Here is a 24,772-nt window from a genome sequence, read left to right on the forward strand (position 1 = left end):
TAGGCCTGCTTGTGATGTCCGCTTTAGAAAAATCAGTAAGGCCTATTTACCTTTGACCAGTTTGACCACAAACTGTGCTTGTGGACCTTTAAAATTTATGTCTTAGAAAGTACGTTTTCATTGGTAGTTCTTCAACAGCCAATATTTCTAGAAAGACACACAGGGATTCCTTAACAGTTATTTATTTATTTAAAAAATAGTCTATCCACAAAAGCTATCTTTGTAAAGAGATAACCCTCTTTGTTTATATGCCTTTGGTCAAGTGGATCACTATATTATACCGCAGATGTAGAACAACCTGTTTACAAAATTATTTCAGATTAACCCCTAAAATTGGGTTATGGAAATATTTGTTCATAAAAGAAGTGCTGTGGAAAAGAACATGCATGGTGCATCCAAACACATCCCTTTTTCTTTCTGTAGATGAGAAAGAGCTAAAGGCTGGATCACATGCTCCAAACTTAATGAACGAGCACATGCTAGCAAATGTCTTTCTGCTTATTTGAGGTTCTGAAGGAGGAAGCAAGTTCCCTCCCATCAGTTATATCACAAGCAACAAAGGCTTTCCCCCATCTGTCTGAGGAGGACAGTGTGTCTACTGCTGTCACAGACAGCAGCATAAACAGGTTACAACTAGAAATGAAAAGGGCCACTCTAGTGTGAAAAATACTGATGCTAATATAGTGATCCCATGTGATCAATACATGTATAATGTGCACTGATCCATAGGTGGTGGTGAGGAGGGGGTTCAATGACTAGCACATTGCATGTTATGAATTGACCCCACCTTTCAGCTCAGTCTATCAAGGTTATCACAAGGCTGAACTCAGAGCAAGACAGAACACAAATGCAAGGTGTAATTATAGTGAGAAGGGTTTGTTAAAGCAGCAAAAGCAAGAAAATTCCAGGCCCCCAAGTGTGCCAGGAGGCCAAATCAGCCAATATAGTCTTTCTATTGGTTCTCCATATGTAGTGATAATGGGGCAAGGCTGAGAGTGTGCCTTACCTATTTTTCCACTCAGCATGTCTGAACTACTTCCAGTGCCACTAGCCTCTATACATTGGTGTTCAGATAGAGCTCATGCACAAAATATTCAGTCCATGTGCATTCAGATTATACAATCAGTTTTGGGGTTTTCCCTCCTGTAAATGACTGTAATGGGGCCAATGTTCCCTCTAAGCCATGGAGTCTTGTGAGCAAATTCTACTTTGTGAGATACTGGCAATAAAGTTTGTGAGTTATGGGCATTATCTGTTCCTCGCAGCCGTCAGCAGTGCTTCTAGGCTGCAGGAACTCAATTTGCCTCCCTGGAGGGTAAGGGAGGACTTTTGCGACCCGTTTGGGTGCGTTTTGGAGGGGGCGGGGCTTGGCCATAGTAACGGCCGAGCCATCCACCCCCTAGTTTCAGTCCCCTTTGGAGCTTGGCCCTCCTGCCTGCCCTGTTTGTTATGTAGGCAAGTGCTGGTCGCCTCAGAGTTTGGGGGGCCAGGTAGGAATTTTTTACTCCCCAGCTGATTGGGTATTTGCTGGGGTGTTTTTTTTGCCTACCCTGCATAGCAGATCAGAGGATTGTGGATTTGGCCATTGGGAGGTGCCACTAAATAGGTTGGTCACTTCAGTTTGGCAGGTTTTTACTGGGTTTATGGTACTATGCAGCTAGGGGAGGACTGGAAAGCATCCCCCTTTTGGGGAGTTAGGGGTCTGGCAGGATCAACCTTTGAGTTTCCATGACCGTCCTGGAGGCTCGACTAGAGGGTGCCTTCCATTGAGATGTGCATCTGGTGGTTGGGCCCTCTGGGCGTGCCTCCTTGCTGGGCCTGCCTGGCAGGAGCTGTGCCACACAGCTTCGGCTGGGGGCTGGGTCTCTCGCCCGCTAATGGCAGGGGAGTGGTCTTTTGAGACCCCTGGCCCTGACCAGGCCACAGTTCTGGTTGCCCTTGCCATTTTTATTATTATGCTTAATAAAGTGGCCCTTAGTTATACCAATACCTTGTGTCCGACTCTTCATTCCGACTTGGGCAAAAGTTGTGAGCTACTGCATAAATTAGTTTGCTCTGGGGCTATTTTTCCTGAGCTAAGACAGAAATGTGTGAGCCAGAGGCCAAAAATCTGTAAGCTAGCTCACACTAACTCAGCTTAGGGGGAACACTGAATGGGACTACATTTTGTAGATAAATAATTGGGGCCATGTTGTCTAGTCCTGCCGAGTAAGAAGGGCTCTTTGGAAGAAAGATATCAAACAGATGATAACAGCACTCATGAAGGAAACCTGGCATTAATTCATTGAAAGGGGGTGGAAGGAAGGAAGGTGTTCTTTTATATTTATTCAGTGGCAATGAAATCTTTCCTGTGATAAGATGCTAATGGTTTCAAAAACACAGTGCCTGTCGGCCAAGAGCATAGCAGCAAAAACTTTGCTCTGACTCCTCCTATAAAAGCATATGTACAAATATGAATTCAAAGCATGGATGTGAAATGAGGTGCGATCTAAGCCAGAGAAGCTGTTCTGAGAAAATGACCGCCAAAAGAAAGAAAGAATGATGAATACTGAGCATGAATAATCTTTGAGTTACAACATAGGGATGAGTAAACACAGAGAACTGCCAGGATACCTCATGCTGTTGCAGATTCCAGATAAACAATACATTGAATTTTAAACTCAGTTGGGTGCTACATTACTCAATATGAAAGCATCTAGAAAGTGCCCATATTTTCATTTAGTTTAGAATGTCTGGGATTTCATGTGGTTAGTATTTACTATCCTTTCACTCTGTGTTCTTTCAGAACTAAATATAGATCAGTCTGGAAAATCCAGAACAGGGTGAACTATTACATAAATGACATAGTTAGCATTAATATGGTGTATTGACAGTGCCCTGGAATGGATACTCAGGGCCTAACTACAGCTTCTGGAGAACTGGGGTAGGATTTAGTGATATGGCTGTAACTGTCCACTACTGGGCTCAACTTACACACCCTCTGTTCAGGGCCAACAGGCTACCAGTACAGACATGGTTGTCAAGTACTTGTCCTCCAGTTCCTCCTGACCCTTTCAGTCTCCCCCCAAGATTGTGAAATTGTGGTTCCTTGACTGACTGAGATGCCACAGGGCAAAATTACATATTACCTATTCATGTTATATATTGGAGGTGGAGCATTGGGGAATGTTTAATTCTTTACACTTTTCCTTAATTAAACTGCCTCTCTCCTCACCTGCTTTAAGCCCTGGTCAGGCAAAAGATAAGTCTGCTTTCTTTGCCTGTGCTTTTTCCCCACAGCAGCTAAAAGCAACCTAAATGTGATGGTTTCAATAAGGGAGAAAGAGAAGTCCCCTTTCATTTCAATGTATATTTCCTCTGCCCTTCTCCCCTGGCTGTTCTTTAAGGGTAAACTACATCTCAGGAATCCAGCTGTTGATTCCTGCCTGGTATGCAGTTCTTGAAGGCAGAGCTTATATGTTTATAGACTGAGACATTGTTCTTCTTCTTTTTGAAATATGGTTGCAGTTGTATTAATATTTTGTTTTACAGCATTCACTCCTGTCCTAGCATTGAAATATGTTCTGAAACGGAAACCTAGTCTAAATTAAGTCCAGGTATATTGCACTGCTGAATAATGAAAGAAAAGTAACTTCTGTTAACATGTTGTTTTGCAGACTGCAGTGAAGGATTGTTCCGCTGCAACACAGGAAAATGCCTCAATCACACTTTTGTTTGTGATGGGTATGATGACTGTGGAGACTTAAGTGATGAGCAGAACTGTGGTAAATGAAAATATTGTACTTATTTTAAAATGTTAATAGAATAGATTTACTTCTTCCTAATATAAAGGTAAAAGGTAAAGGTAGTCTCCTGTGCAAGCACTAGTCATTTCCAACTCTGGGGTGACATTGCTTTCACAACGTTTTCACAGTAGACTTTTTACGGGGTGGTTTGCCATTGCCTTCCCCGGTCATCTACACTTTCCCCCCAGCAAGCTGGGTACTCATTTTACCAACCTCAGAAGGATGGAAGGCTGAGTCAACCTTGAGCCGGCTACCTGAACCCAACTTCTGCCAGGATCGAACTCAGGTCGTGAGCAGAGATTTTAGACTGCAGTACTACAGCTTTACCACTCTGTGCCATTAATATTCATATTCATATGCATTATAACATCAAGGAACATTATAACATCAAGGAATTAAGCATACAGTAAAAGTATTTTCTCTCACTTGATTTGTGCATGCGCAGACCCAGCCCAGACTCATACTGAAACCTAGGCTCACATAGGTCTTCTTCTCACATGATGCATAAACACATGTGCTCAGACAAGGACAAGCTCATGCTGATGGTCACTTAGCATGCAGCTAAGTTCTGGTCTGATCTTATGATGGTACGTTTGTATTCTTGGGCAGTGGCTAGGCATGGGCAGCTGTGATAACCTAATTCACATGTCAATTAACTTTTTTTGCAGAAGTAGTTCTAAAGTATTCCTTTACCTTGTATTATACTTTAAAGGTTCTGAGTTAGTTAAGGAAATAAGTTCTTCCTATGTGTTTGGTGAGGAGCATTCTAGTATTTTTTTCTCTCCAATGATGTCCAGCAAAATAATATGCACTCCGATATGTGATCTGAGGTACATTTATTCCAGTCCCTGCCCCCAAAGGTCCCAGAAAAGACTGGGTGGAGTAATAGAATAATAAGCCACTTCTGGGTTAATGTATAGAAAAAAAGAGTTCCCCTTCAAAGAGAAGCTCAGTTTCTTTGCAGTATTTCTTGAAAAATCCAAACAATCAGGATCAGGACATTTTTGAGCTGGAATGCACCGGAACACTGTTCTGGCTGGCTTGACCAGCGCTCCAGCTCAGAAATAGCCCTGGAAGGCAGCCATGGGCTCCTCCCTTCCCTGGCCTCTCCACCACTGTTGCCTCTCCTAGCTGGGTTCGTGGGGTGAGTTGTGCTGCTGCTGCAGCTTTCCAGGAGCCCAGTTCACCAGCCAGGTTTGGGGGGAGGGCTGAGCTGTGTTGCCTTGGCAGTGTATCATCCAAGTGGCTACTGCTTTGGAAGTGAGCACCTTGCAGAGTTTCTGGTGATTGATGCTGGAACTTCTAGAGAGAGTAAAGACACTATAGTCACTCCAGCAGACAAGCACCACACTTGGCTTTAAAGCAGCTTCCAATACAATTGCTAAAATTCTTCTCTAAAATGTTATTTGTTTCTTGTTCTGTTGTTTATCTTGTTCTGTTGTTGTCTAGCCAGTACCTTCCCACTCTTAATTTGAAGTCATTATTGTGAGTCCTCTCCTCTACTGCCAACAGGAACAGGTCCCTTCCTTCCTCCTCTAAGTAACAGCCTTTCAAGGACTTCAAAAGAGCAATCATGTCCACCCTCAGCCTCCTCTTCTCCAGACTGAACATTCCCAAGTTCTGCTTTGCAGCAGTTATCACAAGAACTGGGCCTTGGATGGGGGGGAAGTATAAGGTCCCTTGTAGGACAGAGTCCCATGAATATGGGGTATGTGATTTGTGTGTGCACTAAAATTAGGACTGTCAACCTCCAGGTGGGGCCTGAAGAACTCCTGGAATTGCAACTGATCTCCTGACAACAGAGGTCAGCTCCCCTAGAGAAAATGGCTACTTTAGAGGGTGGATTCTAGGACATTGTACCATGCCAATGTTCACTCCCCTCCTCAAACCCTGCCCTCTCCAGGCTCCATCTTCAAACTCTGGTATTTCCCAACCCAAACCTGGCAACCCTGCACTAAACTGCTTTAGCCTGTGTAAAGAGAAGGCAGAAGGAGCTGTGAACGTTGGCAGCATTGGAGCTTCACAGGGTGAGGACAGGAGGATGAGGGGGAGAAGAGAGCCTCACGGGCCTCACTGAAGCCCTCCGAGGGTCAGTTTGGCCCACGGGCCGCATGTTTGACACCCCTGCCATGATGCCAAGCCAGCTGGAACTGCATTCCTGTGCTTTTCTGCTAAGAAAAGCCCTGAAAACGAGCATTTTATCCAGACTTCCAACATTTTTAAAGCCAGAGGATCTTGAGGTGAACACAGATATAGTGAGGGTGGGTGAGTGGCATGGCTTTGTAGGTTTTCCCTCCCTCTTCTGTTGAGCTGAATAGTTTTTTTCTCATGTAATATGCAAGAACAAAAGTTTTAACTCTGCTGAACAATAATTTGCCTAATAGGACAGCTATTTTGCTTTGAGAGCCAGTTTTTGTTATGCTTTTTTTGTCCCCTAACATAACATTTTGGGGTGAATACATAATAGTGAGAAACAGCTTTTTCACAGACACAGAAAGGCCTACTGTGGAAAACCAAGGCAGCTGAAATTACTTTAAATGACTGCATCAATGTGTAATTTCATTATCCTCTGTTTTATCTGTCGGTAATTCTTTCATCTTAGTCTCTAGTTTGTTGGCTGTTTCTAGGCTACAAAATTCTTCCGTCAAAACCAGCTTGATGTTTTTCTGCAATTGGCCACCAGAATCTTCTAGATCCTTTCAGGAGATGGCAGCTGATTCCAGCAGCTCCTTCTTGTTGCTCTAGTTTTGGATATGACTTTCCTTAAAAAAACACCTTGGTCTTCTGAAATAAATTTTATGGTGTACTTCACTGAATAATCCAAATTTTGTTTATATCCTGTGTTCTATGAATATCATTGTTACCTTAGCTCTATTGTTGGAAAGCATCTCCTGTCCTCAGGTTGCCCAGCATCTGTAACATAAATGGTGTGCAGAGGTGATTCTCTGTATCTGCTGTTCTGCATTGGCTACTGGCAGTGCAGTTCTTTGGCAACTTTGATGCTATTAGGAAACAGTTCTGACATCTGTAGCCTGAATCATAGGATCAAATATACAAGATGGTACTGTTGGGGGTTTCATCTTTTGTCTGGAGAGAGGCTGTATGCTGTAAGTTGGAGCCAGTAAGTTTGAGAGCCAGTTTGGTGTAGTGGTTGAGAGCAGTGGATCCTAATCTTGAGAACAGGGTTTGATTCCCTACTCTTCCACAGGGGGCAGGTGGGTGACCGTGGGTCAGTCACAGTTCTCTCAGAGCTGTTCTTTTAAAAGCATTTCTCTCAGAGCTCTCTTAGCCCCACCTACCTCACAGCCTGTGGGGAGAGGAAGGGCAGGAGATTGTAAGCATCTCTGAGACTCCAAGTGAAGGAAAGGAAGGAAAGGTCCCCTGTGCAAGCACCAGTCGTTTCCGACTCTGGGGTGACGTTGCTTTCACAGCGTTTTCACGGCAGACTTTTTACAGGGCGGTTTGCCATTGCCTTCCCCAGTCATCTATGCTTTCTCCCCAGCAAGCTGGGTACTCATTTTACCGACCTCGGAAGGATGGAAGGATGAGTCGGCTACCTGAAAACCCAGCTTCCACCGGGGATTGAACTCAGGTCGTGAGCAGAGCTGAGGACTGCAGTACTGCAGCTTTAACACTCTGTGCCATGGGGCTCTTCCAAGTGAAGACCATGGTATAAATCCTCCTCCTCCTTCTCCTCCTCCTGTTGTCATTTCACGCCATGAGACCTTCCAAAAGAGACAGCTGTTTCAATCATGAAGATGTGGGGATCAGTTAAAAAAAAAAAGCTGCACTTGTTGAAATGCTCTCTACTATCAGGCTTAAAGGCAGCCTGTACTGTTAGGGTGGTTTCACACAGGAGATTTTTCCTGACCTAGCCCTGCTTTCCCACTCAGATTAAAAGTGCACGATTGCACAAGCACGTCTGCCCTCCGAGCTGCACCCACACTCACTCTGTAGTGTATTGTGCTTAAGTAAAGCACCACGCGGCCATGCAGCAGAGGCGACCAGGGGAAGTCCCCTGGTCACTCGGCGCAGCGCGCAAAAGGGCTGCACCAATCAAGATCTGTGGCGGGAAGTTTGACTGGCCAGGATTGGTCTGGGCCAGCTAGAGGGCTGTTCCGGGTAAAGTGTATTTAAAGCGGGTCCCGGCCCGCGTTGCCCTGTTCTGTGATGTACCTTTCAATAAAGTATGTTGCCTTCTACACGTCTCATCACTGAGTACATTACACACCCCATCTCTAGACGCTTCCTATCTGCATCAAAAAGCTACCTGGATTTTCCCAGTACCATCCCCCTGAATCGGATGTAGGTCACATAATCGGCTGCTGTCTGAATGCTCCGGGGCAACTCATAAACGGAAGAGCTGTGTGATTGCTCCAAGCTGTTTCCGGCAAGGTCTGTTTTTTCCCCCTCCTACCCCCTCTTCCAAGGTGCGCTTCTCCACTTCTCCAATTGAGAGCACACATGGGGGCCTTTTTAAAAAAGACAACCCTTTCCGCAGTGGGGCTGTGGTTGAGCCGGGCTAGCAGCGTGAATGGGCAGCCACTGACTGCTGCCGGGATCCTGCCACTTCAGCATTGCCCAGAAATGGTTCAAACTTTAGCAGATTGTTTTGGAACTGGATAAAATTGTGTCAGTTTCACAATGTGAAACCAGCCTTAGTGTATCAGACTGAGACTCCAGGGAAGATCAAAGTTCTAATCCCCACTCATCCACGTAGCTGAGTGGGGAATTTTGGGCCAATGACTTTATTTTAGCTTTATCTGCCTCATCAAGTTTTTATGAGGATAGAATGGAGGAGCATAGAGCAGTGTATGTCACTCTGAGCTCCTAGGAGGATGGGTGGGATGAAAATATGGCAGGTAAATAAACTAGCCCTGTGGTGCAGAGTATTAAAGCTGCAGTACTGCAGTCCTAAGCTCTGCTTACGACCTCAGTTCGATCCCAGTGGAAGCTGGGTTCAGATAGCTGGCTCAAGGTTGACTCAGCCTTCCATCCTTCCGAGGTCGATAAAATGAGTACCCAGCTTGCTGGGGGGGGGGGGGGTTGGAGTGTAGATGACTGGGGAAGGCAATGGCAAACCACCCCATAAAAAGTCTGCTGTGAAAACATTGTGAAAGCAACGTCACCCCAGAGTCGGAAACGACTGGTGCTTGCACAGGGGACTACCTTTTAATAAATATCAGCTGTAATTGCTTTCTAAGAAACCTGATATTTCCCTTATTTGCTCTTTATTTTTTATCAGAATATTCTTATGTATTATATAGACATTATGCAGAGTTACATCTTTTGAAGTCAGTTGAATGTTTGTAGAAAGGTCTTTGCTTAGCATGGCACTGATTATGGCCACGATTCGAAGAAATATGCAGCTGCTTTTGCATTCAAAGCATGTCTTTGTATCTGTTCCTCACACAGCTGACCTCCAGGCAGCGTAACAAACATCTTTGAAACTAAAGGGTGTTTCAAAATATTTCTTTTGTAACATCTGAAAGTTTCAAAAATAGAGTGTTTTGGCACTGAGTAAATAGTACTTTGATATTTTATGGAGTCTGTGTTCAAAGAATAAAGTAAAAAAAATAATGGCCTAAGCCTAACCTAAAATAGTTCTTTGAATCCTGGCCACAGTTGCTAGTGCAGATGCAAAATATCAAATAGTGGTCTCTCGCCATAGTATCATTCACAAGAGAACAGCAACTTCTGTTTGGGCAGATAGTTGGCAATGTAATGATATATCAGAATTGTATTAACTCCTTTCCTTGCTTTTGTCAATTTTATTATGAAAAAGAATGTAATCCAGTGACACAACACCAGTGTGGAGATGGGAGATGCATAACAATGGATTGGGTGTGTGACGGTGACCATGACTGCACAGACAAATCAGATGAGGTCAACTGTTGTAAGTGACCTGAGTTTTGTGAGTACTGTTAAATGCAATGAAGACATGTATTGCGAGAGAAAGGAGATGTAAGGATTTTTTGTTTTTATTTCAGGCAGATTCTCTGATTAGAAATTTAGTACTCTGTCCGATCTAGGTGGATTTTGCACTCGCCGTATGCCGCTTTCACATTTGTCTTCTCAGCGCGGCTTCCTTCCGATTTCACACTATCTGCCCCGTGGCTGCTGCAAGTGTCGGCATTTTCACGCAGCAAACAGAAACTGTTTCTGCTTGCTGTGTGAAAATGCCAACGCTTGCTGCAGCCCTGGGGCAGATAGTGTGAAATCAAAAGGAATTTACAAGCTGAGGCTCTGAAAAGAATAACAGAAGTTTCAGGAATAATTTGGAAATGCTACCTTACCCCTCAAAATGTTCCCCTTAGTTCTCCTTAGGGTGTTTTTAGAACTTGTTTCCTCTTTCTCTGCTGACTTGGGAAGTCCCCAAGGATGTAGATTATTACCTTCTCTGTTGGGGTCTGTTTTGTGCAACTTTTACCAATTATAACAGGACAGCCAATTTTAATATTAGATATAGTGTTCACTTCTAGTATTTTAGCAATATGAGCTTATTGCGTTTTATTCTCCACACTTCCATGATAGTTTGAACAAATTATATAAACATGAAACCTATATACCTCTAATAATCATATCATTTCTGTTACATGTTTATCCAAATTAAATAACTGCTCAGGAAATGGATATCCTCACAACCTTATCAGAATATCTTGTTTCTTCCAGCATGCCATAGTCAGGGGCTTGTGGAATGTAAAAATGGGCAGTGTGTTCCCAGTGCATTTCGGTGTGATGGAGACCATGACTGTAAGGATGGAAGTGATGAAGAAAACTGCAATGAAAGTAAGGGTATGCCCCTTGTCTGCTTAATAATTCATAGATGAAAGATCCAGAATCTTAAACCATTGCATCTGCATGTTTTGGGGAGGAATATGTAGTAGTAGTAGTAATTAGTCCAGCTTTCTCACTGCAATTCAGGGCCGATCACACAGTGTAAAATATCAATGCATTGAATAGAATAGTAAGCAATAGGATGAGGAATTACAGATATTTGAAACAGAGCTGTTGTCTGAACAAAGCATAAATATTAAACAATGCAGAAAGTGGAAGTGCATCAGCAGAAACACAGTGCATTTTCCTGGGCCAGTCTGTTATGATGTAGTTTATATAAATGCCCTTCTGAACAATTCTGCTTTACATAGTTTGCAAAATGCCAGAAGAATGGGAGCCTTCCTGACCTCTTCAGCTAGGCCTTTCCATAGGCTGGGGGGCATTACAGAGAAGCAAAGTATACAGGCAGCTATTGACCTTGCAGATCTGCAGGGTGGCACCTGCGGAAGGCTCTGCAAAGTTATTGCAGTAGGACCTAGGTGGAGAACTCATACTGTCCCTTCTCATAATCTCTGCTTGGAGGTTTTATTGGCGCGTATTAAATCATACAAATTCAAACATGATTTGAGAGAATAAGGTGAAGTTGAAGAGTTGAGACTTTACAAACAAATTTCAGTACACAGTATCTTAGGTTTATCTTTGGTTTTCTATGCAGTCCGTGGAGAAGAATTTTCTAGCTCCAACTATGACAAAAAGCTTCCCATTAAATTGTGGCCTCATGAAGACCCTGTCCAGGAGAGCCAGTTTGGTATAGTGGTTAAGTGTGCGGACTCTTATCTGGGAGAACTGGGTTTGATTTCCCACACCTCCACTTGCACCTGCTGCAATGGCCTTGGGTTAGCCATAGCTATTGCAGAAGTTGTCCTTGAAAGGGCAGCTGCTGTGAGAGCCCTCTCAGCCCCACCCACCTCAAAGGGTGTCTGTTGTGGGGGGAGAAGATATAGGAAATTGTAAGCTGCTCTGAGTCTCTGATTCAGAGAGAAGGGTAGGGTATAAATCTGCAGTCATCTTCTTTTTCTTAGTTTTGAATTGTCATGGATGGATTTACACAATTTTAACAGAGAATTCAGACAACATCATTGGCCACATATTACAGTTCATTCCCACCCCTTGTTGTCTTTCTGGCTTTTTTCATATTTCCTTTATACAAATGTTCTACTTGGAGCAGAATTACGTCATGCTGTGGTATTTCTCTTGTTGGTAGCTCATTCACACATGCAGATTACAACTGCTGTTGCAGCCATCAACTGATGAAACGCATGTCTTAATTCAAAGTTAGCTAAAAGGCACAAAAGTACATAGCTCTATCTAATTTAAATAAAAGTCTCTATGGAGAGAAACTTCTTTTCAAATGATACACTACTTTGCCCTCCCAAGATTCCTAGGAAGGAAAGACTTTTAAAAATGTGATGGAAGGAGAACATTATCATGGAATTTAATCTGTACAAGTTACAAATAAGCATTAGTTCACCACATGGCTGAATGGGAAAAACAGACTCCTTCCCATACATCCTTTAAGGAACTGTAATTAAGGTTCAGGCTGACATTTTGCTGTAATTCATTCTATGGAATGGAAATCCAATGCAGAACTTTCCCCCACGTGTGTCTGTGAAGCTGTCCAAAGACATGGTGTTGTAGGAATTTTATTTAGGCTGTGGTATGCTTAGCAAGAATCTATGCATTGCTTCATACAAATTCAAGCAGCATTATGATTTGAGAGAATAGGGTGAAGTTGAAGAGTTGAGACTTTACAAACACATTTCAGTACACAGTATCTTAGGTTTATCTTTGGTCTTCTGTGCAGTCTGTGGGGAAGAACTTTCCCGCTCCAACAAACTAAAAAAGGGTTCCTCCCAGGTGACTACCCACCAAAATTGTCCTGTGCTGTGAGGAAAGAGCACTGTTTTATTTATTTATTTATTTATTTATTTATTTATTTATTTATTATTTATTTTATTAGATTTAAATCCCGCCCTCCCCTAATGGGCTCAGGTTTTTTCCCTCAGTTCTCTTTTTGCCACCAAATGGAGAAATTCTCCTCTAGCATTCTCTTCAGTTTCTTCTGTCATCTTTCCTACTGGGTTATTCTGTGGATTTTCACATGGCTCAGAAGTCCTTGTTCAAAATGTGCATCCCAGCAAAGTGACACAGACTAATAAGCACCTGGCATGTCTTCTCTGTCTCAGTGAGTCACATAGTGTTGGACCTTGCCACTATTGCCATCAGTTCACCCTGAAAGTGATATGGCCTCCTGCCTTAAGGCTGCTCTTTGGGAGAAAGCTCTGTCTGGCTGCAGCCAAAGTGTTCCCTCTAAGCTGTAGAGTCTTGTAAGCAAAAATTCTGCTTTGTGAGCTACTGGCATTAAAGTTATGAGCAAGTGATTTTGGCTGCTGTATAGATTAGTTTGCTCTGGGGCCATTTTTCTTGAGCTAAGACAAAAATGTTCACACATTTTTTAGCTGGAGGCTAAAGTGCAAGTTCACTTGTATTAACTCAGCTTAGAGGGGACTTCCAAACCCTTTACCACACAGGAACTGTCTTCTTGACTGGAGTTGGTATCATCACACTGCTTGGTTCCAGCCTTGGATCCACCTTGGCTTTGGTCCAATCCCCGGGCCTTTTGCGTTCACACTGGAATGCATCAGAACCAAATCCAAGTTAAAGCACCTGGACAAGGTTTTAGTTCTAGCTTAGTTTAAGCAGTTAGATAAGATGCCTTCAGTTCTACAGCCTATAGTCCAGAACCCCAACATTCTTGAAGAGGACCCAATGCTGGCTTCTCCATGAGGCTCTCCATGGCTTCTCCATGAGGATATCCTCACCTCCAAGACCCCCATGACTTTTTATTGGAGGGTGAGATCCTATAGGAAGACCTATCTTTGGTTTTGATGCAAAAGAACATATGGACATATGAAGCTGCCTTATACTGAGTCAGACCCTTGGTCCATCAAAGTCAGTATTGTCTTCTCAGACTGGCAGCGGCTCTCCAGGGTCTCAAGCTGAGGTTTTTCACACCTATTTGCTTGGACCCTTTTTTGGAGATGCCAGGGATTGAACCTGGGACCTTCTGCTTCCCAAGCAGATGCTCTACCACTGAGCCACCGTCCCTCCCCAAGAAGTTGTGTTTGGTTTCACCATGGTTGGTTCCACATAGCATCCTTGGCCAGCTCATTACACTTTAGTTCTATGAACTCCTTAACCATACTTGCCTATGGTTCTGGATGGGGGACCATCTGCTTGCATCAGCAGTCAGTCCCATTGGCCACTTCAGTTCTACTCTGACCGCATACTCCATTGGCTCCAGCTCCCCTTTTCAGAAACCTGTGATTCATCAGACCTCAGACTCTGATGGTGATGCAGAAGCTTCATGGTCTGACATCAGTTCTGAATTTCTCTTGGATCCATCTCCAGGTGAAGCAGTGGGAGATTCCACTGCAGTTTTCCCCAATGATGACATACACCTTTATTCCAAATAAATGCCGTGCATGGCCAAGTCTTTAGAAGTCAATATGATGTCCTCGAATTCAACCCCCCCAAATAAAATCTTGGGTTCTTTATATTCAGATGCTCCTGTCACTATGGCATTTCCCAGGGTTTTGTTTGTAGAAAAAAACCAACAGGAACTCATTTGCATATTAGCCACAACCCCTGACAACACCATTGTTTCACATAGGGCTTTTTGGTAGACCCCCCAGCAACAACTCATTTGCATATTAGGCCACACCCCCAATAACTCATTTGCATATTAGGCCAGTCAGAACTGCTGGAGGATTTTTGGGGTGTTGCCACTTCAGTTTGGGAGAAACCAGCTTCTATTCCACTGATTTTATGCAAGGTGGAAAATATATAAGGTGCCACCAAGAGGGCTGCATGTTTCTCTTCACACACCTACCGTCTTGTAATTGATAGCAGATGAAGTTCAGATTAAGTACAAGTACAAGGGTTTGCATTCTGCCTCTACAGAAAAAAAGGCAAATGGATGCTATTGGTAGGAAAATCTGCTCCTCTTTTTTACCTCAGTCTGCACATAGCCAACTATCAGGCCATCATGGCAGCATACCAACTTTTCCTTTGGGAACAAACTTCTTCCTATCTTGAGCTAATTCCCTAGGACACGTGTGCTTTGGCTAAAGTCCTGCAAGCCAAAGCTGTTAAACTGTCAAAGCAGCAGATGAATGCTGGCTGTCACAGCTGCCGATTGCTGAGCACATTCCATAGCTTCTGCCATCACCCTCAGGTGTTATGTCTGGTTAAGAGCTGCCATTTTGCCTCCTGAGACTCTGTCTAAGGTGGAGGACTTACCATTTGAAAATTCTCAGCCTTTTTCAGCTAAATCAGATGGGACTGTGGCTCAGATCCAGAAACTGTGTCTATATCCTGCAAAAGTCTATATCCTGCTGTGTTAATATGTGAGGAAAAATGTTTTTGTGAACATTTAATGCTTCCATGGAAGGACAGGATGCCTGCTGACTGCTCAGAACTCTCTAATGTAGTTACCATTATGGCTATCTTAGTGACTTCAAATAGAGATCTGGGCACATTATTTATGGATGCTAGACAAACCTTTTGTTAACTCTTGCCTCTTTAGTACTGACTGGTTTATTGGTCAAAATTGTTCCACCATACAGCAATTTATTGTAACATCATATTTTGTCCTTTTAGGTCAGATGCTGTGTCACCAAGGTGATCACAAGTGTACTTCTACATCCTGTCTCAATTCCTGTGGCAACTCTTCTCTCTGTAATGCAAATAACAGCCGTGTGAATTGTAGTGAGTAGGGCATTTTCTTTATATCAGTTCTTTTCCATACACTTGCTTCCAGCAGCTTTCCCATTGGTTACATTAATGATGGTGTGTTTCAGGGCATCAGAGAAGACAATCTTTTATTTTTTTGAAGTAACTTTTGATGAATAATGGTCACACATGTCAATGCTTGAAATGATTTTGATTAGGATAAAAGAAAGCAAAGGTGTTTAGTCATGTGATAGTATCATGTCTAAAGACAGAACAACTTTGTTGTGACTGCTTATTTCAGTTTTCTCATTGGTTTTCTAGTTTTTATTCTTCTTGTTGGGCATTTGTTGTTGTGACAGATTTTCAGAATATGCTATGAGACGATAAACAATCTGACATGAAAGACAGGGGGCTATAGTTGGTTTAGGAAAGGAAAGGTCCCCTGCACAAGCACCAGTCATTTCTGACTCTGGGGTGACATTGCTTTCACAATGTTTTCACAGCAGACTTTTTACGGGGTGGTTTGCCATTGCCTTCCCCAGTCTTTTACACTTTCCCCCCAGCAAGGTGGGTACTCATTTTACCGACCTCGGAAGGATGGAAGGTTGAGTCAACCTTGGGCCAGCTACCTGAATCCATCTTCAGCCGGAATCGAACTCAGGTCGTGAGCAGAGTTCAGACCCACAGTGCTGCAGTACTGCTGCTTTACCACTCTGCGCCATGGGGCCGTTATAGTTGGTTTACATGAACTAAAATAACACAGTGGACATGTATTTATATGCTTGTTTCTTGCTGCATAATGGCCTTCTGTTTTGCAGTTACCTTGTAGCACATCTCCACATAATACTGAATTATAAAATGGTTCCAAAAAGCCTTTGAAATGGGCCAACAGAAAGGGCTTGTTCACTCATGATCTCTCAAAACTTGGCCCTAGGCTGAGATGCAGTTTGCTCCCCTCTTGAAAATGAGAAGACGGCTGAGTAGTATCGGGGCTTATTCCAGTATGAGGCAGTCAATAGATTTTGCATGCCATTAGACTGTCAATTATATATGTATATTTTGTATTTTAATGGCTGGGCACCCAAATATCATGGAAAGGGACACCACTTCAGATATTTTTTACAGGGTGACCATATACAAGTGACCACTTGATATTGCTGTTTTAAACTAATGAATACCATGTGTGATCCAAACCTAATAAACAGAAATACCAAATGATTAGTGTGACGCTGCCAGCTTATGAAGAAGTGAAGTGTAGCCTACATGCTCAGTATACAAAGAGGACTGGTGCTAGATCCCAAAATTCCAGATTTCTCTTGAGTAGGCTTGTCAGCTCTAGGTTGCAAAATTCATGGGGTGGAGCTTGAGGTGGAGCCTGAGGGAGGCAGGGCTTGGAAAGAGGATGGGCCTCAGTGTGGTATAATGCCATAGAGTCTACTCTCCAAAGCAGCCATTTTTTTCCAGGAGATCTGAGCATTGTGGTCTGAAGATTAATCATGATTCTAGATCTCTAGGCCCCACCTGGAGGTTGGCAAGTGTACACTTGAGAGTTTCTTTATATTACAAAGTGAGATGCTCAGTAACATTGCAGTTGGCTAGTGGTTGCATGTAATTCGGTTTTTTAATCTGCCTATAAAACAAAACTTCCAGCCTTTCTTACCGTTCTATTTTTTTCTTGCTCTGTCCTTTTTGTGCTTGCTTGCTGAAACATCTAATGATCAAGGGTCTGCTTTTCAGAGTCTGACAGATTTCTTTAGCCAAAATTCTGTTTTGTCACCATGAGCCAAGATGAAAGGCAAGGCATCATTTTTTTAAAATACATGATTATCTTATAATGGTTATTTTTGTTATACATGTAGTAGGCACTGGACATTTTACCAGAAGTTCACATCTTCAGTTATATATACACATGCTTACATTTGTTTTGCAATTTGTAAGAACATCAGTAACAACAACAAAAAAATTCATGTCTATATATACTCCTTTGGGAATTCTTAATAGAAGTAAAATAGAATCCACTTTACTAGTCTTACATCCTGGAATTACTGAATAATTCATGAAACTATAGAATCCCAAAAGTATTACTTATGTATTTAAAATGTAATTTCAGTCTTTTTTTCCCCCTTTGCCAGGTCAGTGTGAACCAATTACGTTGGAACTGTGCATGAACCTGCCTTATAATTATACTAATTTCCCCAATTACTTGAGTCATCGTACACAAAAAGAAGCCTCCATCAGTTGGGAGTCCTCACTCTTCCCAGCTTTGGTTCAGACTAATTGTTACAAATATTTGATGTTTTTCGCCTGCACAATTCTGGTGCCAAAATGCAATCCTCAAACAAGCCAACGAATTCCACCATGCAGGTAATATTTAATAGCTAGCTGCAATTTAATTCCCCCCCTTTCAATGCAACTTTAATTCTGACTACAGTGCACAGAAGGACAATATCAGTGTTGAGACTATGGGTTACTATTGCTTCTCAGTTTTGTTTTCAGAAGCTGCAATGTAGCCATGGCAAGTAGGCTGGGCTTTAAGTCAGTGTTAAATCAACAAATCCAGTGTTAAATCAGTAAAAGCTAGTAATGCAGACATCATCATCTACACCATTTAGGCTTGGTTCTCCTGCTTTCCCAGGCTCCATTTAGGCTTGGTTCTCCTGCTTTCCCAGGCTCCTTTCCGCCCCCAGTCAGCTGGCCGGTGGGGGAAGCCCCGCCCCCACAGCCACCATGTGCTTTTCCACCTCCGGAGGCTTTAGACTCCGCTTGGAAAGGCTTTCTCTTGGGACAGTGTGTCTGTGTCTTTAAGGCTGAATGGGGGCAGGGGGGGAGTAGGCAGAAGAACATGGCTGCTCCCAGTGGCTGTGAAAGCAGTCCAGACCCTCCATTGGTTGCACAAGCTTTTCAGAGGTTGTTTGCATAGGAAAGGTAAACTTGAACCTTTGGTTGCTCTGTGTGTTACTTTGAAGAAGTTGGAAGTTCAGCAACTCATGAGTAGAGATGCCAATCCCCAGATGGGAGCAGGCCCTCCCCCACTTCAGAGTCATCAGAAATGGGGGTGGGGGAAGGAACTGCCCGCTGGGCACTTCATTATTCCCTATGGAGATCGATTCTCATAGGGTATAATGATCTGGGGGTATCTGGGGCTCTGGAGGGGCTGTTTTTTGAGGTAGAGGCACCAAACTTTCAGCATAGCATTTGATTACTCTCCTCAAAATGCTCTCCAAGTTTCAAAAATATTAGACCAGGGGGTCCAATTCTTAGAGCCCCAAAAGAAGGTGCCCCTATCCTTCATTATTTCTAATGTAGGGAAGGCATTTAAAAGGTGTGTGGTTCCTTTAAATGTGATGGCCAGAACTCCCTTTGGAGTTCAATTGTGCTTGTCACAACTTTGCTTATGGCTCCGCCCCCAATGTCTCCTGGCTTCGCACCCAAAGTCCCCAGATATTTCTTGAATTGGACCTGGCAACCCTAACACCATTGTGTGCAATGCTAGTGAATTCATGAATCACTTACCAGTGCAATCCTTTGTAGAAGGGTGCCTTGTTAAGGATTGCCCTGTAACTTTATTGTTGCTGAGAAGACTTGAGTTGACGGTTCCCTAACTGACTACTGCAAAGCAGCTATGTAACCCCTCTAATACTTCCTCTGAAGACATCTTTATTGCACCAAGTACTGAAGTGTGTATTTGCTCAGTTATGCAAATTAAGAAAAAAATCATGGCACAGCAGTAATTGGCACAGTTTCTTGTTCATGCTGTAAAGTTCCACTATGCTATTTATGAATAGTTAAGTTAAAATATGAATATTTTTTGTAACTGCATTTGCTTTTCCTGGTGACTTATTGTGCCTGACTTAGGACAGTAGTTCAGATTCTGATTTCTAAACTATTCAGCAAAAGTTTCATCCTTATGTTTTTATACCTATTTTTCCCTTCCTTTTTTTAGATACATGTATTAGATTTTTAACGCAGTCTTTCTCCAAGGTGGCTCAGGGTGGCTTCCATGGTTCTCACTTCCTCCATTTTATCCTCACAACAACTCTCTGGTAATTTAAGTTGAGAGAGAGAGGGAGAGAGAGAGAGAGAGGTTAGATCTAAGTCAGTCAGTGAGCATCATGACTGACTAGGAATTTGAACCCAGGTCTCCTTCGTCCTTATCCTCATCTTTTATACCATCCTGGGAAGCTGGCTTGTCTCCACTAATGTACTGACAGAGGCCAAACAGGAGCAAGATTCCTGCAATATCCCTTAGCAGGGCTCTTTTTCTAGCAGGAGCTCCTCTGCATATTAGGCCATGCCCCCCTGATGTAGCCAATCCTCCAAGAGCTTACAGGAGGCCCTGTACTAAGAGCCCTCTAAGCTCTTGGAGGATTGGCTACATCAGGGGGCATGGCCTAATATGAAAAGGAGCTCCTGCTAGAAAAAGAGCCCTGTCCCCTAGTGTTATGAATGGTTGCCCCAAAACCATCTAACTAAAAATTCAGAAATATCTACCATAATCAGATAATACCAACCAGTTAAAGTAAACAAGAGTCTTGTGACAACTTACAGACTGATTTATGATACCAGGTCCTTGTTTAATCTTTGCAAGATAGTACCAAAGATCTTGATGCAGTCTGGGAGAAATGCATTTTATTTGGAGGTTTGGGCTTTGCAAAATCCTCAGAACTTAGTTTATATTCCCCCCCCCCCCTTACTTTGCAGAATACAGGCAGGAAGGGAAAAGTTAGTTGCTGCCAATCATCTGCCAATGGCCAGTTCACACATTTATGGGAATCTGACACCTAGGCAGAGATTGGGCGGTGTAGGAGGGTAAGGTGCTAGATGACATCTCTCTGGAGATTTTAGAAATAGAATTTTGATCCACAAAGGGGTGAGGAAACAGAAAAAAGAAAATTCCTCAGCACAGAAGAGGGGTCCATTTTGTTTGATTCCATCTGGAAGAAGGAGCTCTCACACCTTGGCTCCATCCTGATGGCTGCCATTGACACATGGAGCAGATAAAAGACTGACTGTCTAGCAAAAACTCCAAGCTAATAGGAAGGTTTTTAGAATGCTGTAACTTCCAAGGTTAGAGACTGCCTTAAAATAAGACTAGCTAGTGAGTACCCAGCTTGCTGGGGGGGAAAGTGTAGATGACTGGGGAAGGCAATGGCAAACCACCCCGTAAAAAGTCTGCTGTGAAAACGTTGTGAAAGCAATGTCACCCCAGAGTCGAAAACGACTGGTGCTTGCACAGGGGACTACCTTAGTACAAGATTCAAGGGCAGAGGAATGTGTATTTATTCTTTTTCTTTGTTGTACTTCCTCAATCTGTTGCTGTGCAGAGGACGTTTGTTGATCTTTTCCTTTTAATAAATTTTTTACTATTTTTCCTCTGTTATCACACAGATGTCCACTGTTTCAACACACTATTTAAAACAGTGCCAGGAGTAGGGATGTTGTCGGTTGTTAGATTGCTAATTATCCAAGAGTGCACAAGTGCAGTTAGCCTTCCATATGTTAGTTGGTCACCAGGTAACAGGAGATGCAGGCACTTGGAACAGCCTTTGATTGACAACGCAAAAAGGGAGCTGGAAGTACAGGCCCTTTTGGTGGGTACTTCCTCAGCTGACCATCTAGTGGTAGTGTACAAAAGGAGAAGTGAGAGAGATAAATCCCACCAAGGGTCTGGTGGGCTGCATTTGCAGTATATTCCCAGGAGGCTTGGGGTGGTTGCTGGTGCTTAGATACCTCAGAGGCCCAGAATGGAGTGGGCACTTGTGGGCCAATGGGGCTGTTCCACAGTTAAATCTAATTCACCAAGGGGTTTTTTGCTGCAGTTCCCCTTTGAAATTCTTCTGATGGAGAATGTTGACTTTTAGATCAGTACCATTGTGACTTAGAAATTCTGAGGAGAAGGAGGACTGAGGACTGCAGATTTATACCCCGCCCTTCTCTCTGAATCAGAGACTCAGAGTGACTTACAGTCTCCTGTTTCTTCTCCCCCCCACAACAGATACCCTGTGAGGTGGGTGGGGCTGAAAGGGCTCTCAGAGCAGCTGCCCTTTCAAGGACAACCTCTGCTAGAGTTGTGCCTGACCCAAGGCCATTCCAGCAGCTGCAAGTGGAGGAGTGGGGAATCAAACCCGGTTCTCCCAGATAAAAGTCCACACACTTAACCACTATACCAAATTGGCTCTCTTGCTGTTCTCTCATTGGCTTCTGAATATTTCCATTTTTAATGCCAAATTTGTGTCAATTTATTCCTTTTTTGTAGGAACTGACCTACATGTCCTATGCAGAAACTTAAAATTGCTCAACCGTTGGTTAAGTAGTTTAGCAAAATTAGGGAGAATGATTCCTCTCCAGTCACTGCTATTGTGAATGGCTGCTGTATCTTTCCTGATTACATTTGACTTTTGCAGAATTATATCTCGGTCTGTACTTTCTGCATTCATGGCCCTTTCACAGTGCTCATGTATATTTCTTCCTACTCAGGGGCAACACTGTGCATCTGATGAAGTGGGACCAAATGCTGGAGTAAAAACTTGTTATATTTTAAGGTGTCACAAGACTCCTGTTTGTTTTTGCTGTAGTATACTAATATGGTTACTGCTCTAAAATAATTCATCAGTTTTTCAAGCTGTTCAAGCCCACAAATTTTAAAAACAAAAATACTACCATCGTCACCCACTTGCATTATTTGAAATGTATATATTACAGCCAATTATCATGATGAAGTGTACATCTCCCTGTAATCAATTCCTGGGCAGGAACATATAGGAGATGAAATTCCTTCAGGTACCCTGATCCCAAACTATGTAGGGCTTTAAAGGACAAAACCAACACCTTGAACTGAGCTCAAGAGTGGATTGGTAGCCAATGGAATTGCTCCAATATCAGGACCACATGCTTTCAATAGCTGGTCCCAACCAGTAGTCTAGCTGCAGTGTTCTGCACTGGCTGGAGCTTCTGAACACTCTTTAAGGTTAGCCCCAAGTAGAGTGCATTGCAGTAGTTCAGTCTATATGTAACTAAGGTATGGATCATTGTGTTTAAATCAGACTGAACCAGGATTGATGCACCAGCTGCAGCTGGATAAAAACACTCCAAGCGACAGCAGCCACCTGGTTTTTTAAGGTTATCCCTGTGTCAGGCAGCACTCCCAAGCTGTGAACCTGGCTTTTCAAGGGGAGTATAACCCTATCCAAGATATGAGAGATCTTAAGTCCCTTGCCTGCCTTTCTGCTAACCCAGAGAATCTCTTTTTTAAAAAAAATATATAAATTTTATTGAAAAATTTAAAGAAATTACAAACAGTGAGATCAAGTGCAAGTACAAGAATATTACTATAAATTTTACAAATAATATCCATATCATAAACAATAATAGTAATATTAATGATATTAAGAATAGTAATAAAAGTAATAATAACAGTAATAATAATAAATAATAATAACAACAATGAAAATAATATTAGGAGCAAGCATTTAGAACATGACATCGGATTCTGGACAATCTATAAGTACAAAATCTCTTTACAAATCGTATTCTTATTAAAAGAACGAACATATACAGGATCATTATCTATTTTCTCCAAGACTGGGAACCATTAAGTGAAAAATCTTTGACAGGATTCGTAAAGATCAGTATGGTCTAAAATGGAGAAAATCTTGTCTAAAATCAGATGATCCCAAAGTTTAGAGAACCACATATCTACAGAGAGATAATTAGAGTCTTTCCAACAGTGAGCAAGTAGATTTAGCTGTTGTAAGAAGCATAGTTATTTAAGATCTCTGATGGGGAAGCATTTTGATCAAATGCGAAAAATTGAGTAGAACTAGTTCTGGGATACCAGGAACTGTGAGACCACTAATGTCCTCAATGAGAGACAGAACTTTAAGCCAGAAAGCCTTAACAAAAACACAGCCCCACCAACAGTGAAAATAGTTAGCAGCAGGGCTTCTTTTGTAGAAAAAGCCCAGCAGGAACTCATTTGCATATTGGACCACACACCCTGATATCACCATTGCTTCACATAGTACTTTTTTATAGGGAAAGCCCAGCAGGAACTCATTTGCATATGCCGAGCCAGCCGGAATTGCATTCCTGTGAGTTCCTGCTCAAAAAAAGTCCTGGTTAGCAGTGGAGCCACATCTCTTCCAACATAGCAGAGAAGAATGTGCAGAGATGTGAGATAGCTTCACCGGGTATGATACCACCTAACCATGGTTTGGAAGTTTTGTTGAAAAACATTTAAAGCATTAGTTTGAAAGGCTTCCAAGGACCAAATAGATTCCCATTGTTCCGAGGTCAAAGATAGGTTGAAGTCTTTATTCCAAGAGACCGCATAGCTAGAATCTCTGTCTTGTCAGGCTTAAGTTTCAGCTTGTTCAGTTTTTCAGCCCATTACTGACTCCAAGCACCAGTTTAGAACACAACAACATCCTCAGAATTAGGAGGAAAAGAAAGGTAGAGCTGGGTATCATCTGCATATTGATGACATTGCAGTTCATATCTGCTGATGACCTCTCTCAGTGGCTTCATTGTGGCTTGGGAGCCACATGTGGCTCTTTCACACACATTGTGTGACTCTTTAAGCCCCCGCCGCACTGTTGGCCAACTTGGAGAATGCATTTGTCTCTTTAAATCACTTCTCCAAGCCAAGCCAGATGGCAGTTTGGAGAATGCATTTAAAGTTAAAGTTGCTTTCTTTCCACTTCTCCTTCCCTCTCCTGATCTATTTGCCTTTCTTCCTTTTCTCAAACATCTGATGTTCATGTCTTGCGGCTCTCAAACATTTGATGTTTATTCTATGTGGCTCTTCTGTTAAGCAAGTTTGGCCACCCCTGATATAGATATTAAATAGCATGGATGATAAGATGGAACCCTATGGCACCCCACAGGTCAGTTGCCATAAGGTAGAGCAGGAATCCCCCAGCACCATCTTCTGAGACCAACCACTCAGGTAGGACCTGAACCACTGTGATACAGTGCCTCTTAGTCCCAGTGTCGAGAGGTGGCTTGGTATAATATTGTGATTGATAGTATTGAAAGCCATTGAGGGATCCTGCAGAATTAGCAGGGTAACATTCCTCTTATCTAGTTCTCAATAGAGGTCATCAACCACGGCAACCAAATCAGCCTCTGTTCCAAATCCTGACCTGAAGCCAGATTGAAATGGGTCCAGAATATCAGAGTTCCCCCCTCCCCTACAGCTTTTATCAGTCAGGATGGTCACACATTGAGAACACAGGTGGTGGATCTTACCTGTCCAAGGTTCTTGTTCACAACCTTGGGATTCACAAGTGAAAAGTATCCATATAAATTGGACAAGCAGATGCAAAGGCACATCATCTGAACATGCATTCACATTGGCATCTAACCTACATATATGAACATATGAAGCTGCGTTATACTGAATCAGACCCTCAGTC

General features: G+C 42.8%; 1 protein-coding gene across 1 annotated transcript in view; it reads left to right on the plus strand.

Annotated features, from left to right (window-relative positions):
• Positions 1 to 24,772, plus strand: part of CORIN (corin, serine peptidase) — a 138,363-nt gene that overhangs the window by 56,854 nt on the left and 56,737 nt on the right. Inside the window, exons 7-11 of the mRNA XM_060246297.1 lie at positions 3,657 to 3,764; positions 9,571 to 9,681; positions 10,458 to 10,574; positions 15,285 to 15,392; positions 17,489 to 17,720. Of these exons, the coding sequence (XP_060102280.1) occupies positions 3,657 to 3,764; positions 9,571 to 9,681; positions 10,458 to 10,574; positions 15,285 to 15,392; positions 17,489 to 17,720 (676 nt within the window). The remainder of the gene's footprint in view (positions 1 to 3,656; positions 3,765 to 9,570; positions 9,682 to 10,457; positions 10,575 to 15,284; positions 15,393 to 17,488; positions 17,721 to 24,772) is intronic.

The sequence above is a fragment of the Heteronotia binoei genome, chromosome 9 (assembly GCF_032191835.1).
Source record: "Heteronotia binoei isolate CCM8104 ecotype False Entrance Well chromosome 9, APGP_CSIRO_Hbin_v1, whole genome shotgun sequence".
NCBI lineage: Eukaryota > Metazoa > Chordata > Lepidosauria > Squamata > Gekkonidae > Heteronotia > Heteronotia binoei.